The 18,996-nt window shown below is 33.3% G+C and overlaps 2 protein-coding genes across 5 annotated transcripts in view; one reads left to right on the top strand and one right to left on the bottom strand.

Moving 5' to 3' along the window:
• Window positions 1–18,996, bottom strand: part of LOC111060542 (serine proteinase stubble) — a 107,565-nt gene that overhangs the window by 76,737 nt on the left and 11,832 nt on the right. For 2 of the 3 annotated variants that reach the window (XM_039441587.1, XM_039441588.1), the window contains exon 1: window positions 2,071–2,624. The exons of the other annotated variant lie outside the window; for it this stretch is intronic. In XM_039441587.1, coding sequence (XP_039297521.1) covers window positions 2,071–2,308 — 238 coding nt within the window. In that variant the 5' untranslated portion in view covers window positions 2,309–2,624. Of the gene's footprint in view, window positions 1–2,070; window positions 2,625–18,996 lie in introns of those variants that run through there. 3 annotated transcript variants of the gene reach the window in all.
• LOC111051350 (L-threonine ammonia-lyase) overlaps window positions 12,900–18,996 on the top strand; it is a 103,678-nt gene continuing 97,581 nt past the window's right edge. The window contains exons 1-2 of one of the 2 annotated variants that reach the window (XM_039441589.1): window positions 12,900–13,173; window positions 18,641–18,766. In XM_039441589.1, the coding sequence (XP_039297523.1) occupies window positions 13,069–13,173; window positions 18,641–18,766 (231 nt within the window). In that variant the 5' untranslated portion in view covers window positions 12,900–13,068. Of the gene's footprint in view, window positions 13,174–16,107; window positions 16,320–18,640; window positions 18,767–18,996 lie in introns of those variants that run through there. The other variant, XM_039441590.1, reaches the window with a different exon arrangement.

Raw genomic sequence — 18,996 nt, 5'->3', positions numbered from 1 at the left:
TACATTGTTTTGTTCCCTTCTGTATCTCGAGAACGGATGACACTAGAAAGAAATGCTACAAATACAAATTCAAGCTAACTAAATTCCCTACAATATTATTCCTTAACAATTTCGCCGTAATTTTCGAAAATCCTGACATATACACCTCTGAAAATCTAGTTATATTTGGAACTTCAAGGTCTTAATAATCAAGCTCCAGTTGAAATAAATTAAACGCTGATAGGCGTCCAGTTTACCTCAATTTCTCTCATTATTGATCGATCAAAACATTTCTCCCGATTCACAAAATAAACTTGCACATAAACGATAGTTGACCTTTGTTTTGATACAAACAGCATGTGAATCAGTTCAATATAATAGTGAGAGTCGAAATAATTAATTTATTGGCTAAAAACATTATCATAATAAGTATAGCTGAGAATTTGACATCGTTTGTTTTTGCAATCAGTAATCTACTGGCAGTAGATAGAACTGAAATTGAAAAATAGTCATTGAATAGTAATAAATCAAATGGTCAAAAATTAGAAATGATATAAACCATTATTACTAAGGAATCCTGCATAATCAAATGTAATTGATTGTAAATTGATTAATCGACTTGTAATTTTTCATTTCCTTCCTTAAATGCGGAACTTCTAGATGAATAGCTTCCTCATCGGCAAGTTATAGATACGTCAAATAAGTAAAATACTGAACAACAGATAGTAACTGATAGATAATGTTACAGATAGTAACATTTTCTCTACTGAATGTAAATTGACTATACTTACTCTTATTCTATCCATTGACAAAATAACATGTTTATTCACAAAATAAATTTATTATCACTGTTGGCGACAATGAATAACTTGACTATTCCATACATACATAATTATAAACAAAAAAATTAACACCGTCACCAATAAAAATAACATATATTAATTTGAGAAAACAATAAAATAATCAGCCACGTATTATTTCATAATATTGATACTGATAAGAGATAACATGGAAAAATTTCGTAGTATGATACATTATTCTTGTTGAGTATTAGAGCTTCTGCTGAGGGATGTTGATTCTCTTATGATACACAACTTGATGGAAATCTACATTGGTAATTACACTGTATCTGTATTGGAAAAGAAAGGAGAAATTAATACGTTATATAGATTGAGATAACTTCTATTGTAGAATAAATATTGTAGGCCTTATAATGTAACTTGATTGATTGTGAAATTGATCACATAGCTGGATGTAGAATTTCATAATCTCTAGCTTTGTAATTGACTGGTGATAGTTTCGCGAGGAAAATAAAACGAAAAAACAATTGTATTTATACTTGTGAATAATATGACACTGGTGGACTCTTCTACTACTAACCCCTACAGCCACTTTACCCCTTATTAAACCCCTAAGGCCACAGATGACGCCAGTTTACTATTGCCCATAGTCTAGAGGCCTTAACAGGGATGCCTCAGATCTGAGTCTAGAAATAAAATGGGTCGTGAGATTTTTTGATAAATTCTAAGGAATAAGCATTGGAGCTACTAAGTAAGCTCTGTTGATAGATTTGGAGCCTACAACGAGGTGAAGGGTCATTTACTTGAAATTTAGGCTCAGACGTCAGACATGTGGGGATTCATTTCCTTTGAATGTAATACACAAGAACGCAATGAGTACATTCACTGTTTGTCAATTAGTTCTACATTGAATAATATTTAAAACTTCATATCATAATAACATTTTAACATATTTTTCTCATTCACCATCGTCGTTCTCCTCCCTTTTCCCAACCACTCCCTTCTTGCTGTTCTCTATTACCCACTACCCGCCTATTACATAGAAAATCATATTTAGCAACCCAGCATACCATCTCATTTTTGTGTCCCTCATTCTGTTTTTATGTGTTGGTGATGAATTTAATGATTGATTGATGGAGAAGACAAAGAAAATTGATATAAAAGATTCACAGTAAAGGCCTACATTCACTATTTGATGAAAATTCCAGTATTCGTCGCTCAACAAAGTGATGAAGGAAAATATATAAGACACTTGTGAAGAGTAGGTACTCAATAAATACTAATGACTCACTTTTGCCAAGCATGTCCATAAGGTTCTGCTGAAATCCGCGGGGATCATCGGCGGTGACATTAAGCCGCGACTTGTGCGCTAGAACCTCGACTAGAACGGCACCTTGAGTCCTGGCCGCCGCCGTATTCACGTGTTCCAGATGATTGCGACCCGGGTCCTCGGGAAAACGAAATTCGAGACACATGGCTTCCATGGCCAGCGACACTATAGCGCTGTACAGCACTATATACGATGACATGATGGCTGATAAGGGTAGCAGGTTCAAGAGAGTTATCGCCTAGATGTCACGCACATATCGCTACAAGTCACCTGGGTAATGTAATTTCCATCACGGCTACACTAATTGAACGCTGGCTAGAGTTTGAGTCGACCGGGGAGACGGCTCAGACATTATTATATCGTCTCACCCGGGGCTCTGGACGCGGCTTCTCGACCACCAATACAGCGAACACACACCCCGCGTCGTACCCAGACAGACACCGACACGAAAGTAAGACTCGGCTGGAGAACACAGGCCAGCCGAAGACGTTGCGCTTTCTCCTCAACTGCTCTGACAACCACTGTCACTCTCTCTTTCAATCACGCCAACGTGGTTCAAGGTCGACCAACTCTATAATACGGTACCACACTCATTACTCCTCCAGCACAACTTATCATCGCCATGTAATCGTCGGTACTCTGCTCCGCGCATTGTTCCTCAATGGCGAAATCGAATCACTCCGTTCCAAGTTCAAATTCAGATTAAAACCAAGAACATTTATAATCTCGAAGAGTACTCTACATACTCTCAAATTCAATAAAATTGACTTTCTTTGTAAAAGTGAACGTAATATTGTTGTTGGTTTCCATATTGAATTGAGTGATTTGAAATTATCATAATATTATTACTTATGAAGTACTTAATATTTCTTCCGTAATATTTATAATTATATAACAATAAATTCTGCAATGTATATCATGTGCTAAGAGAGCAATTATCGAATATCATACTTGTGCTCTCATAAGAATAAAAAATTATCATTCTAACTCTTTTTTCTGTTAAGTTTGATGCCAACTTAATCCATGGTCCTGTGAGTATATAATGGCATAATAGTCCAGTCAATATAGACATAAAAAGGGGGTGTGCTTACAATTTATATTGTAGTTCTGATTTTTTAATATATTATTTGGGTACATAAAAGAAGTCTAGAACCAATTTCTTCATGCAAAATTTCCTTGTGCTAGATACAGGTTGGCCCAAAAACCTGTTTTCGGCTCATTTTCCAGTTTTCAGCTATTTCTGCCAAATCTCGTAATCGGACAGAAAAATTTTCACCTGCCTTTTTTATAGAGAATGAAATTCTGAATAAAATGAGATCATTCGGAACTCTCTACCTCCAATAAGTACTGAGTTATGATTTTTCAAAAATGAGTGAAATTTGAAGAGAAAATCAGTTTTTGATGAATTTTAGATTTTTATCAACAATATCTTCCGATTGTTACCATTGAGATGTATGATTCAAGATCCCTCTGAGCGTATTTTTGTGCTCTACAATCTGAGATCAGATAGAGCGCTCTATCTCATATAGATTTCCAGGTACACCTGACAACAATGCTCCTTGTATAGTGAAAAACACCTCATTTTCAGCTTCAATCATCATCACCAACTACATAGTCTTCACATTGATATTTCACACAATGACATAAGTTCATAAGATTATGTTCTATGAAAATCACCTGTTAGATGCACTTCATTTCAGTATTTTCTAGTGGATAGGCGCGTTCAAGGACACCTCAAGGATCAAAATTTCAAACACTTATAACTTCTGACACAATGCTCAGATTCCATTGTACTACATTTCATTCTTCTCGGCTCGTCAAGGCGGTCCAAAATCATGCACCATACGTCAAATTCAGACGAAAAGTGGAAAATCTATTGTTGAGTGTACTAAAGCCCATATACCAATACACAAAAAATGGCCAAATAGAATATATAGAAAAATGTATGGAATACAAATAATATGAAGAGAAGTGACTAGTTAGTGAGAGGAGAGCTCAACATTATAAATGTAAAAGGATGACCAACTGGTTGAAAAAGCATTCTCAGTCAACAATTCATCATTGTCAGTAAATCCTAAGCTTGGAAAGAAGGGAGATGATAAAAAAGAGATATAGAGTAAGAGGGAGTGGAGTGGTTGAGTGAGGATGAGGAAGAGAGAGTGAGAGAGAAAGAAAATACACGGAATACCGGTATCGCAAACGTAAAGAAAGGAGTTTATGTAGTCGGTAAGAAGAGAGCCAAGTAATTACAATACTGGAAGTACTGACAACAAACTCTAAAAACGCATTCATATCAGATCCAATCATAGAACTAATAGACACATTCCATTAATGTACGGTACAATTGTTACTTGAACAACTTAACTCATCATACAGCCGGAGGGTGGTTGGGTGCTTTTAGAATTTATACGTTTGAAACACAAAAATATTTGCATCATTCTCAAGGGTCAAAGCTATACATATTTGGCAATTCCAACACCTCGTATTCATTTAAAAATCTCATGGGTGAGCATTGAGACTCCATCGATGTTATTTCTATATCATCAGCAAAAATAAACAATATAAGAATAATGACTAACTAATAATATTTATCCGTTTTTTGAACTATTCATAACGACACTACAGTCTAATATCTTTGAATATTAGTTATTAAAACTAGTATTCACTGTGGAGCGGTTTCAGATTTTTAAATCCATTCTCGACACTCTGAATTCTCAACACTCGGAGTGATGAGGATGGATTTAAAAATCCGAAACCGCTCCACAGTGAGTACTAGTTTTAATAACTAACATTCAAAGAAGTTAGACTGTAGTGTCGTTATAAATAGTTGAAAAAACGGATTATTACTTACATCATGGATAGTAAAATAGATGAGAATAATATTTAATATGACTTTTATCGGTGGATAAACCTTAACAGGTAAATTGAAAGTATTTTACTTCTCTAGATTCTCTATGCGCAATCGAATATTAAATCAATTTTGTTGGATGAGCTGGAAATCAACAATGGATTTCAATCATATCATATCATATTCAAAATTATCCTTTCATATTCTTTATTCATTGACTTAATTCTTTCAGCTTTATTGTTGAATTTCTTGCTTATATAGTTGATATTTATTTTAATTTCAATGATTAACTAGTAGTTCTGTGAACAGTAGACAGTCACTACCACAGCCTCCTCTAACACTGTACATCAGAGTAAATTCTGTCCTGTCGTGTGAAATATCGGTGTGAAAACGGCTACCGACTGTTTGGGTTGGCGTATCGATAATGCTCATCATCTGTTGTGAACAACTTTTTTTTCTTTAGAACTACAGCCCAATATGAGCTTTGGCCGCCTCCACTACAGCTCTCTAATCTTCTCGGTTTTCTGTCATTCGTTTCCATCCTCTACATCCCATTTTTTGGAGATGGTCTCTTACTTCATCCTCCCACGCTCCCACCTCATTCTTGGTCTTCCTCTCTTCCTTCTGGAATGGAGGCGCACTGATTGAAGGAGCATTATGGGATTAGTTGGTGAGCCATTATGGGTTACAAGCGGCAGATTTCAAATTTGAGTGTGTTATGAATAAGGAAAGGTGTAGCTTATGAATTGATAGAAAAGAGGAGATTTAAAATTAGAAATCAAATCTTGTCTAATTCTCTAATCTAATTCTCTGGTCTAATTCTTTTTTTGATGTTTAATTTTAAATCTCCTCCTTTCTATCTTTATATATATATATATATATATATATATATATATATATATATATATATATATATATATATATATATATTAAAACTGCAAGTGACCAAAAATTTACAGCTTGTTCCTTGGTAAAAGTGAATTAAAATAAAATCATAAATAGAAATTAGAAACTCAAAATAATGTTACAAAAAGAAGAAGAAGAAGAAGGAAGAGGATTTTTAGTTAGTGGATTGTTCTGGGAAAAAAAGAAAAAAGAAAGCTTGGCAAAATGAACCCTGAGCTCATCCCACAGCACCTCTGATAAACTTCCGCGCCAAACCGACAAGGCTCTTCCATGCGCCTCACTCAGTTCAACAGGCAATGAGTTCCACAATCCACAAGTTGTCACAAAGGACTTATTGAACATGACTGTCCTATGTCGAATTGGGTCAGTCAGAATATGGGAGCCACGCCGGGCTCCACGAATGTACGAAGAAGGAGCGCATCCTACTTGGCTGAAGGTTGGTCATAAATCATTTTCGTGAGGGTAAGAAGAAGGCGTGCGTCATTTCAGTGCGCTCCTTCTTCGCACCTTGGTAGTTGTCGCGTCTTTTTGTACCTGTTTTCTGCCTGCTTTCGTGGAATTATGATAATATATATAAATATATATGCTACTACTTATTTTCTAGTTTTCTTCAATAAACCCCTTCAACAAAAATCGACGTGTTGAGGACCGAATGGTGAATATTGGAATTATAAGAAAATACTAGATGAATCGATAAAAATGGCCAAGGAAATATATTACAAGAATCAAATAAACAATTGCAAATGTAATCCTAAAAAGCTTTGGAAAAAAGTAAATGAAATCATAAACGAAAAGTCTGTAGAGAATGAAGAAATTAATATTAATCTTGAGACTTTAAACAACTTTTTTGCTCATGTCGGGGAGATGCATGCTCGATCAATTTCAAAGACAAATAGTCATTCTGAACTAAAATATTCTAAACCCAGACATAACTTTGCTAATTCGTTGTTTTTGATTCCAGTTTCTCCTCTTGAAGTGGAGGATACAATAAAAACTTTAAAGAATAATGCTAGTCCTGGAATTGATGAAATTAGCAGTGTTACTTTAAAACAGATAGCAGAGTTTATATCCTTACCAATTGCTCATATTGTAAACACTATTTTCACTAAAGCTTCTTTCCCAAGCCATTTCAAAATTGCCAGAATTAAGCCAATTTTTAAAAAAGGTGATAGGAATGATCCCTACAATTATAGGCCTATAAGTCTACTTAGTAATTTAGCTAAAATAACTGAAAAATTATTTAAAATTTGATTATATAATTAAATATGATATTCTTGAAACAAATCAATTCGGTTTTCAGACAAACAAAGGTACAGAAGATGCACTAAGTCATTTTTTTAAATAGTAATTGACAGTATGAACAGAAATAAAAAGACAATAGCTGTTTTTCTTGATCTCTCGAAGGCTTTCGATACGGTTCCCCATGATAATTTATTTAAGAAACTAGAAAATCTAGGAATAAGAGGCATTGCTCTTGATTTGTTAAAAAGCTATTTGTGTGATAGGTCGCAAACTCTTTCATTAAACAATTTTAATTCATATGAGAGTGCTGTGCGGTTACCCCCTTTTGTATTGCCTCAAGGAACAGTTTTATCTCCTCTTCTTTTCCTTTTGTATGTAAATGATCTCCTTAAACTCAGTCTTGATAATGGTAAAATAGTTTCTTTTGCTGATGATACAGCCATAATTTTTTCGCATGAGAGTTGGACCAATGTTTTTAAAGTTGCTGAGGATGATATGAATATAGTCAAAAAATGGTTGGACTCAAATACTCTTAGTCTTAATATTTCAAAAACCAAATTCATAAATTTTGCTGCAAATGCAGGTGGTCAACCAAATGCAGAATTTAGAATGAAGCTGCATTTGAACTGCACAGACACTCTCACCTGTGACTGCCCATCTATTGAAAAAGTTGATGAAATTAAATATCTGGGTGTAATAATAGACGAATATTTGAGGTGGGGAGTTCACACATAACTTTTCTCTGCAATAAAATAAAATATGCAAACTATAAATTTTACAAAATTAACAACATTTTCAACTTGGAAAGTCTTAGGATGATATACTATGCTTTTGTACAGTCTTTAATTCAATATGGTTTGGTTGTATGGGGTGGAGCCTATGACACTCACCTTCTTAATTTATTTTTGATTCAAAAGTACATAATTAAGACAATTTTAAAAAAAACCTAGGTTATATTCAAGTGAATCCCTCTTTGTTGAATTTCATGTAATGACAATAAGGCAACTTTATTTCAAAAGACTTCTTAAACATATTGTGAAAAACAAAGACACATTTATCAGAACTGATAAACTGTTTTATAACTTAAGACCTGACACATCTTTGAAATATATTATCCACGATTCAAAGTTGAGCTTTCTAAGAAGACAGATCATGTATATGAGCACTAGATTTATAAATATTTTACCTTTTGATTTTGAATTAAAAGTCCAAGATAGAATGATTGATACTTGAATTAAGGAGAGGTTCTTTTTTTCACTGGGAGCGGAATGGTGGTAGTGCCAATTTGATTTGTCTTTTTTTCTCATTTAAAATTTTTTTTTTCTCATTTAATTTTGTTTTTCATTAGTTTTTGAGATATCTATGTATTTACTCGTTTATTCTTTTTAGTTGATCTACTTTTTCAAGTTTTTGATTTTCTTTTTATTTATTTATTTATTTGATACTCCCACCAGCAGGCAAGATGTTTTTTCTTTTGCTGGTGGCGCCTAAAAAATTCTACTTTTATCTTAGGTTTTCATGATTAGTCAAGTTCTATTCTATGTTATTTCTTAGTTTAAGATATTATGTTTTTGTTAGACTTGTCTATTTCAAATTTTTGTAATGTATGAATTTTTTTGGCAAATAAATTTCAAATTTCAAATTAATATTGTGGATTTCTGTTAGTGTTCTCCAGTGGTGTTGAAGTGATTAGATTTAATGAGTAGCTTTTACTCACAAATTTAACAATTTAAACAAAAAAAAAAAAAATTTTCATAGCAACTGCTATCACAAGTAGTATTATTAATTACGTGTATGTTACAGACAGGGAGACAGAGGTTAACGGAATCGAGTTAATATAGAACTCATTGACCGAGCGAAGTGAGGTCTGAGATTCAAGTCTACAGTTTTGCATTTCTCTTTATGTTTATATTCATGTTCTGCATATACGGCGAAACGCGGCAATGGATTCTCATGAAATTTGACAGGTATGTTCCTTTTTGAATTTCGGGCCGACGTATATATGAAAGATTTTCTGAAATTTTGCATGTTAAGGATACTACAAAAGGGAAAGGAGTCTCCATCGAACGCTAAATATCGCCGTAAAAAATAGTCTATAGAATTATTCATCATAAATCAGCTGTCGAGTGGATTATTAATTGCATGCAATGACGTATGCAATTAATAACTGAAAGTAAAATAGTATTTTCTCTCGACCTTTCTCTGCTTTCAACTCGGGCTGGCAATTTTCTGGATAGCAGCACTCATTTTATACGAAGCTGACCGCTATGGCTCATCGTTTATTAGCCTAATGACTATTCATAGATCTGCGGAAATAGAAATACAAACCAATTTGCTTGTATAAAGTGATCTAGAGCATTATTAAGCATATTCATATCATATAAAGAAGAAGAAAAATGGATTGTTTAGAAGTAAGTGGGTACCTACAAAAAGCTTCCTGATTTATTCCAGTTTGATATTGATAATATACAGCATTTTACTAAGCATCATCAGGATATTTTTGAATTGCAATTCACAACAAAAATATATTGCTGCTTACTATTGAACCAAGGACTACTACTGAGGAGTGGGGGAAATTCTTGTACTGGACTTTTACCATTCCTAGGAATAACAGATATAAGACTGGGTTGTGATTCACATCACAAAGATACTCTTAGAAACCAACGATCATACGGTCATAGGGCAGTAGGCGTAGTTGTCGCAAGTCTAAACTTTCTAGATCTAGAGGAACTGTTTCTGTTGAATACGTTGTTACTTTCACAAGACGTGTTTTCGTGAGAGAGGGATTGATGAGGGGGACAAGGGGTTCGGAGAAAGTTGAAAGCGGATGCATGGTGTGAGCTGAGAAGAAGCCAAGGACACTTTCCTCTCTTATCTAGGCAATCACCAATCATCTTTAATCGTCGGCTACCGTTTATGAATCACTGCTTTTTCAGTCTTCACTACACTGAACTGAACCTCGATGAGCGTTTAACACAGTCATTTGTACTTACCAGAGAAAAAGTACTAGAAATTATTCGTCAAAGTCGACCAGATGAACGCAATGCTATTTGTTTTTCAATATTACTACGGTACATTCTTTAAAATTAAAGTAAGGATCCCCACTGGTCTAAATGAAAGTGATGTATTTATTCCGTCTAATAATAAAAATTTATTGATGGAATAAGGGTTGTATGATGCAAAGTCTAGAGCAAGCTGGAAAGTGTAACATATTACAATTACAATAACCCAGGTTGTTTGAATCAATCAGCTGTTCTGATTAGTGTTATTATTATTTTTATTGCATCCCAAACATCCATATAATCAGACTGGGGATAAGTCAAAAAGAGCAACCTAAAGGAGGTTCTCAACACATATCATGATACATTAAAATACTGTAATTATACAATAGTCACATGAAATATTAATAAATATATATATATATATATACAGTATATATAAAAACGCAGTTAGTCAAGATTACCTATGTACAAGGACCTGGGAAGTATCAAAGACAAGGAACAATAATATATCACTCCTGCAGAAACTCATCCACAGAATAGTATGGCCTTTCAAGTAACAGCCTCTTTAACATTCCTCTGAATCTTCGTAAGTCCGCCATGTCTCTAATATCCTGAGGTAATCTATTATATATTTTTGGGCCCATATATTGCGGAGATTTTTCAAACATGGCGGTTCTATGAGCAGCCACTGATAGGGAGGCTGAGTGCCTTGTATTGTAACTGTGGATTTCATTATTGCGGGTGAAGTTTGGTAGGTTTTTGTGAACGTATGAACAGATCTCCAAGATATACAGTGACGGCAGTGTAAGTATCCTGCTACTCAGGAATAGTTCTCGACAGGGATATCGGGGGGGTTTACCAAAAATAACTCTTAATGCTTTTTTCTGAGATCTAAATACTTGGATGAAGAATTTTGATCTTCCCCAAAGGGTTATGCCATACTTGAGGAAAGGAAAAAGATAACCGTAATATACCACCATTAGGGCTTTGAAGCTCAATGTGTTTTTGAGCACTCGCAGAGAGAAAATAGCCGAGTTAACCCTGGAGCATATTTTTTGAGTGTGTACTGACCAGTCCAATCTACTATCTAGTGTTACTCCAAGAAGATCAACAGCAACACTCTGCTGGGGTACACTCAAATCGGCCAACTCATTAAAGTTTCTGGATGCAAAATGGGGGGGTTGGAAGGTAATGAACTTGGTCTTACTTGAGTTCATAGACAGACCATTTGCAGCAAACCATTTCTTGATATTCAGTAGCTCTTCCTGTGTTTGGGTGACTACAGCTCTCAAACTTGAATTAGTGATAATAGATGATGTGTCATCGGCATACTGAATAAGTGGCTTAGTAGAGCAAGATGACAGATCATTTACGTATATAATAAATAATGTGGGACCAAGAATGGAGCCCTGTGGTACACCAGCATTGATTACAGCCCATTTTGATTGATAATTTTTATTGTCGTGGTTTATTAGGGTGGCCTGCATCCTCTCTTTCAAAAACGAATTGAACCACCACAGCTCCCTTCCCCGAATGCCATATTTTCTCAACTTTTCAACAAGAATATCATGATTTACGCAATCGAATGCTTTTGACAGATCGCATAGCACTCCACATACCTGCTGGGAGGCGTCTAAACTTGCCGACACAGTATTGAAAAATTTTATTAGAGCTGCTTCTGTATCAAGTCCCCTTAAGAAGCCAAATTGTGTTTTTGAGACTATATTATTCACTCTCATAAAATGAAGAATTTGTTCATTAGCTGCCTTCTCAAAAAGTTTGGAAAAGGCTGTGAGGATGGCAATGGGTCTGTAATTGTTCAAGTCCTCTTTGTCATCTTTCTTGAAAATAGGTCTTACCAGTGCATACTTCATTTTATGAGGGAACTCGCCAACAGTAAAAGACTGGTTGAGGATCCTGGACAAGGGTTCAGACAAAATATCAGCAACCATCTGCTGATGTGTTGCACTTGGAATGAGCTGATTGGTCCTAGGATAATTTAAGGAAAAACAATATTTTGGATAAGAATTTGAAATTTTGAAAATTTTTGACTGTTCAATAATTTATTGAACAATAAAACTACTACATTCATTGTAGGCATAGTTCACAACATTGAGTGGTGATTAATGTTATTAGCCATGCTCAAGATATGTTTCCATTATAATGTTTTGACATCAATACGACAACCAAAGGTGAGAGAAAATAATAATATCATTGCATTTCAACAAAATTAATGAATGATTCGATTATTTTTCTTCTTCTTCTTCTTCTTCGATGGTCCTACAGCCGAAATCGAGTCCTGGCCTCCTCAATCCAGCTTCTCGAACCATCTCGATCCCTTGCCTCCGCCCTCCAATTTCTCACATGAACTATATCTCTTGCATCCATGATTTGATTGGGAATGAATTATTTATAATCCAAAAATATGCCACTTCCACTTTACTATATACAGTCACAAAGTCTGTATATGGCTTTGTCACTGTATATAGTCAGTTGACAAATGAGAAATTCAATGAGATAATACAAAATTTTAGTTTTTAACAACAGCTCACCCTGAAAATTGCTAGCGTCAACTGACTTATGAACCACCTGGTATATTTATAGAGTTGTCAATATCATTTTCATTCACTCATCATGTAATATTACACTGAACTAGAATTAAGAAAGAGTGATCTGTTCGGCCTTCCAGTGTAATGAAGAGAGTTTTATTCTATTATCAGATGTACTAGAGAATTAAATTTTTCATTATGCAATGAATGATCAACTATTATCATGAGAGAATGGTATTGTGCAGTATATAAACAACCGTGAAACCGTCCATTTAGCATGACCGACCTTCTTAAAAGAGATGGGGGCTTTCGCGATAACCTCAGCATGATAATGAATAACAATTGGGCTACTGTTGCCTAATTTTGTCAGAATATTTATGATGATTGGAATTAAATGTGATCAGTTTCTATCATGCAGCCGGAGCCTTCCATCAACAATCTGGTGTCACATGTTAAAATGGACCATATTCACTCATTAGATCACAAGAATGTTCCAGCTGATTTTAATCAGATGCCTGTAAGTTGATTAAAAAATTGGCTATTTTCATAGCAGTAAGATGTAGAGCTGCACATTGTAGGCTACACACTATAGAAAATACTGTTCGGTAGCGTATAGAATAGTTATTTGTGCAACTAGTGCGCAAGTGGCAGTTTGCTGCACCGAAAGAAACGTTTACGCACGAGCCATAGGCGAGGGCGGAATGGTTTATTGAGTGCAGCAGAGGAGTTTTGCGCACGTATTTCACATTAAATTTTTCCTACAGTTACCATTGAATATGAGAAGTGGTTGATTATGGGTAAAATGATGGCTGAAATCCATCAAATGTTTGTCTGTATAATTTTGTTATTAATAACAACTTTAATTTATTTCAAGCTTGATAATCCCATTGAAGATAATTAATCGATAATTTATACAAATAAAAAATTAAATTAATCCAATTAATTTGGAAATTTTGATATTTTTGAGTAAATCTTAATTTCTAAATAATTCTTCAACCAATCAATTTATGAATGAGAAAAATATCATTTGAAATAATGAATAATTAATAAAATGCAAAATGTATTATTTAATGAGTCCTCATTTTTATTCATTTGAAAATCAGAAAAAATATAGATAGAATAAATTCGCATTCAAAATACTTGCAAACAATGTCAACAGCTGATTGGGATGGCTGCAAGATAATATGCAAAGTATTAAGAGTAATACTTTGCGCACTATAGCAGAAAAGTGATTCTTTGTGTTCTGTAATCAGTGCAGGAATGGTCACTTTTGAAGGTAACTGTAGGAAAAAAATATTTGTGTTTCCAAAATATCCAATTAGCTAGAGCATGTATATATTGCTTATTTGGGAGTGAAAATGTGTTAACACTTTTCAGATTTATATGCTCTTAATTTCTTGTTTTTAATATTATCATAAATATTCCACATGGAACATCATAGGAGTTGACATAAATTGATTCTTTCGAAACCATAGAACCATAAACTTTCATAAACGTTTCATATTGATATATTCGTGAATCAACTTGGAGCACGAGAAATACTTCTTACAATAGTAAAATCATAATATCGCCTATATCATCATGATTTATTAGGGAGTTGCCGTAGTCGAGTGGATCAAAAGCTGACTTCATAAGCCCGAGTTCGATTCTCAGCCCGGGAAAGATATTTTTCTCGGGCTACTCCCGTTCTTCGGATGGACACGTTATTTCGTCTGTCCTGGCTGCCTAAACAGCAGTCGTTACGTTATGTCAGAGGCTCTGTATTGATCAGTTGCGACCTAAACTACGACTAAAAGTCTGATAACAGACCTGAGCCAGCCATATCACACGCTATTATTATTAGGAAAAATGATAATTCATAAGTTACTTTTTTATAATACGGAATTTTCTAACATTACATAGTAGATAATAGAACACAGCACAATAGAAACTATCAGGTACCTCTTATTTCATTCCAACACATTGATAGATATTTATTGTGTTTTAATAATTTGCAGCCCTAACAAGAAAAGTGAATAGATAATAGAACTACAGATTTTATCAACTTCATCCTACCAACAAAAACTAGCGATTGATGATTGATTCATGCTTGAATGCTGGTTGGTGGGGAAAACCTATCAGTGTCTCAATCCTACCAAATAAATGTTCATTTATTTTTTTCTTTCCACAGTAGACAGACGTCTATCAGGCATAACCCCTAATCGCGTGCGATTTGTACAGGGATATGGACCTTAATTAATTTCACAAGCATTATTTTATACATTCATTAGTTAGATATTCGATTACTGGTAAATAATGTAAAGATCACAATAAGCATAATATCTGTGAGATATTTTACAGCGATTGCACATCCTTCAATCTCTAACTTAATAGAAATCAAATTTGTTAAGTGGAAATCAATCTTCAATCAAATTTTTAAATAAATAATCATTGTTGATTGAAAAATGTTTGAAAAATGAATTTTCAACCCTGCTAGTGGCAAAACAAGTTTCATGAAAAAATCTTCTCATTTTTATTTTCAAATCAACTTTCAGGTAATAACCGAGATAAATGTCTAAGTTTTTGGAATTGTGTAAGAAAGTGGATTGCATTTTGATGTTCTTAAACTTTCTCCAGTTTGGGTAATAACTTACACACGACAAAACGACAAAAAATTCGATTCAAGTATGATCCAAAATCCACAACTCATTCATAATGTTTGATCCACTTCATTTTCAATTTTTTCATATTAATCCTGAAGGTAAATTATTCTCTAAGCGCGCAAGTAAAGCCTGTTTCAGAGTTGTAAGTAGATATTCTTGGTAAAAAAGGCTTTCTTCTCAAAATTCCAATTCACTAATCCACTATGAAAGAATTCTTAATCATTACACAAATTAAATTCGGCATGCTCATGAGAATATTGCATGAGGGATGAGGCTGATGATTATTTCATTGATGACACTGATTATCTGTTAATAATTTTCTTCAATTATTCTTGTAAATGTAGCCTATTGGATTTTCGAGATTGTTGAAGAAAAATGTTTTGAATTTGTCCTTTTCAGATTTAAATATCATAGAAGAAATTTCAATTGAGCAATTTAGTAAAGTAATTTTTACTCTAGATTTTGAATATAATTCTCACAAGAGCTCTCAAGCAATCAATATAATAATATTATAAATAAATATCATTATAATATAAATCAATCAGCTCTAGGACCAACCCCAAAATTAAAAAAATATGAGAATCATTATTCTAAATAATATAATGTAGTTGTCAGCTGTTATCTCTGGAGATAAATGGTTACGTAGCCTATATCCAGTTTGATTGATGAAATAAAATCAAAATACCATTCATTAGTCAGAGCTATCTACAATTAATATTGTAGATAACAGAATTAATGTGGTCAATGTGTATTTGTCCAATAAATTGTATCCAAATCTTTATGAATAGAAGAAGTTACAATGTCTTCATAATTGACATGAACGTCGTTAAGACTATTGTAATCAACTGAAGCTAGATTTGAATGAAATCATTATTGACCCTTGTAGATAGTCGATGGAGCTCACCAGACAGTGTAGGTTTGGCGTCAGTAGTATATATTACGTGAATGAGAGGCTTCTACCAAGTATTGCATTATTTGAGTTTTCCACATGGCTGACCAACTCCGATCCAGTTCCTCCGATGTAAGACTATAACTACATAGTATAAATGATTTCAAACTCTATTATATTTCTGTTCATTTGTGCAATTAGTATATTGGACATAATTCACTTCATCCATAAAAGATTACAATATAACATAATTTTTTATCTTCTGCTGATTACTTGAATTAAATGTTATAACAATTCTCAATTCACTTCTCACAGAACATAAAGAATAACTAAAATTTCCATAAATTATATCTACCAAAACGAATGAAAATAAGTACACATTTTTTTATTAAAATCATATAATTATGTAAGTTCAAGTAATCCATACATCATAGGAGCTTGTAATATAATAAATACCGTATAATATGAATATGAAAAAACTACAATAAGTCACACAGAATTGTCACTGGTGGAACCTTGTTGTAAAACAAAAAACAAACTTTACTCACTCTTTTCCATCAATGCTCGTTAGATCTTGAAGAATTCTTTTCTAGAATAAAAAGCAGGCTGTTGGGGAAAACGTGATACTAATAACTCCATCTAATAATTCATCTAGGGTTTATCGAATTTGAGTGCTGTCATCAAATAATTGATTAGTCTCAATAACAATTTCATGAATTTCATGAGGGCTAAGTAGAGTTCGATATTGATAATGAACATTATATTTAGCAGTTGGAAGAAAAATAGCAAAATGAAAAATACGGAATATTTTTTTCAATTCAGCACAGACAAATTTATAGAACCTTCGAAGGTTCTGCTTATGATCATAAGCAGTGGTTAGAATATATTGATTGAACATTGAAGTGCTAGATTTATCGTCTATGAATTATTTTTGTTCAAGATATTCTAAATGATATTATTTGTTCAAATAACGAGGTAGTAAGTGCAGATTATATGCATTATGGAGCACTTGACTAACTGATGTTTATTTAACACATAAGACGCATATTGTTTTAACAGTCTAAAATATTATATTATGTGAGTTACATAAAGCATATAGTTTTTTCTACTGGAATACAAACTGCGATCATATAAATCCACTTTTGGAAAAAAAATATTGATAATTCATTTTGACACTTCTAAATGACATGAGTGCTCGGAAGTAAATAATTGTTGATATGAAACGGTAAAAAGAGGGTAGTAGTGATTTCTATGATAATTATGCACAACTCGAGTAGCCCTATTAAAATACGGTACTTAATTAATAATCAATATATATTATTAATTATTGTCTATTTCAATGTGAATAAAATTTGGTCCAGGAGGATTTAAGCAATGGCAGGCTCACACATCAATTCACTAGATCTTAGTTTTGAATATTTGTAAATATATTTTTTCAATCAAGTTAATAAATTAATACCAATGTAAAACTTCAACTGAGTTGTGGTCGATGTTGTAGAAACGTTCCATGATGAAATAAAAACACATAGATGTTGTCAGTTTTCTACACTTTAATTTGGTACACGACCATGGTTTCAGTTATTTCATAATACCAATGTTTTCATAATAGGATTATTATATCATTATCATTATTATTATTTCTATCAATTATTTCATTTTATGAAGTTCTATGTCGAATGGAATTTGAGGGAATATTATTTTCAATGGTTTGAATATAGTTTTCAATATTTCAAGAGAAAATATGTTTCCATGAATGGAAGTTTCCATTTCAAGTTTTCAGATAACAACGTATTTGCAGCTCATTGTGGATCTATATCTGTCCACAGTTCTAAAATTATTCCAAAACTATTCCATGATAAATGCATTAAGAATAGATATTTAATATTTGTTTTTATTTCTCATTACAAAGTGTTGCATTACATAATCATTCATAAATATTTGAATAATGACGCAAGCCAAACAAGCCAATTGTTCAGTTACTCTGATTGATGAATTATTTGTTTGTGTAGTAATCTGGCCTACAGTAAATTGTATTTGAACTCGTGTTGATATTTTCAATTTCGAATGCATGTTTCACATAGTTTCAAGAATTTCGGTTCTCCATCATGTTTCTTTAGTATTTTGCAATTTTGAACCAATTTGTTATTATAGATTACATCGTTAGGATGATTTTCACACTCAGAACTTGAGAAACCTATTTTGCTGTATGATTGCCAGACTGTCTGTAAAAGAACTAAGTTACTCCAAACCAAACTTGTTTGAAGTTTTGAAGTTATATTTTAAGCAAAGGACATTTAAGGATATTTTAACTTAGGTTTGTTCAATTCATCAAGAAACTGTACGTAGAATTATTTTGCAACCTTATCTACCTCTGTAGATCTGCCACTATCTGTATGAATATTGTGAATTGTTGACGAATAAAGTATGAAATTTATTATTTATTTCTATTGCAGGACGATAATACCATTGAAATGGTTGATCCTTATTGTAGGCCTAACAAGCCGGTGAAAGTGACCTTCTCGGATGTTACTTCAGCATCTTTCAAAGTGAAAAACCGTATAATTGCCACTCCATGCTATGTAAGTAACTATAGAAATACATATAATTAGTAACTATATCATTTTTTGGGTACAATATTTTTCAGAAAATATTGTATTAATAATGAATCACAAAATATATGTTTTCACTAGCTGGCAGGCTTGCATCGCTTGCCTTAACCGTCTAAACAGGGAATAACTCCGCCAATTTGAATCATCTGTCAGAAAACGCAAGAAAAACGCTGGAAAAGCTGATTTTGGGCACATCTTTG

Source organism: Nilaparvata lugens, chromosome X, assembly GCF_014356525.2.
Source record: "Nilaparvata lugens isolate BPH chromosome X, ASM1435652v1, whole genome shotgun sequence".
Taxonomy (NCBI): domain Eukaryota; kingdom Metazoa; phylum Arthropoda; class Insecta; order Hemiptera; family Delphacidae; genus Nilaparvata; species Nilaparvata lugens.
Note: the sequence above shows the minus strand (reverse complement) of the source record. Positions and strands in the feature narration are given on the sequence as shown.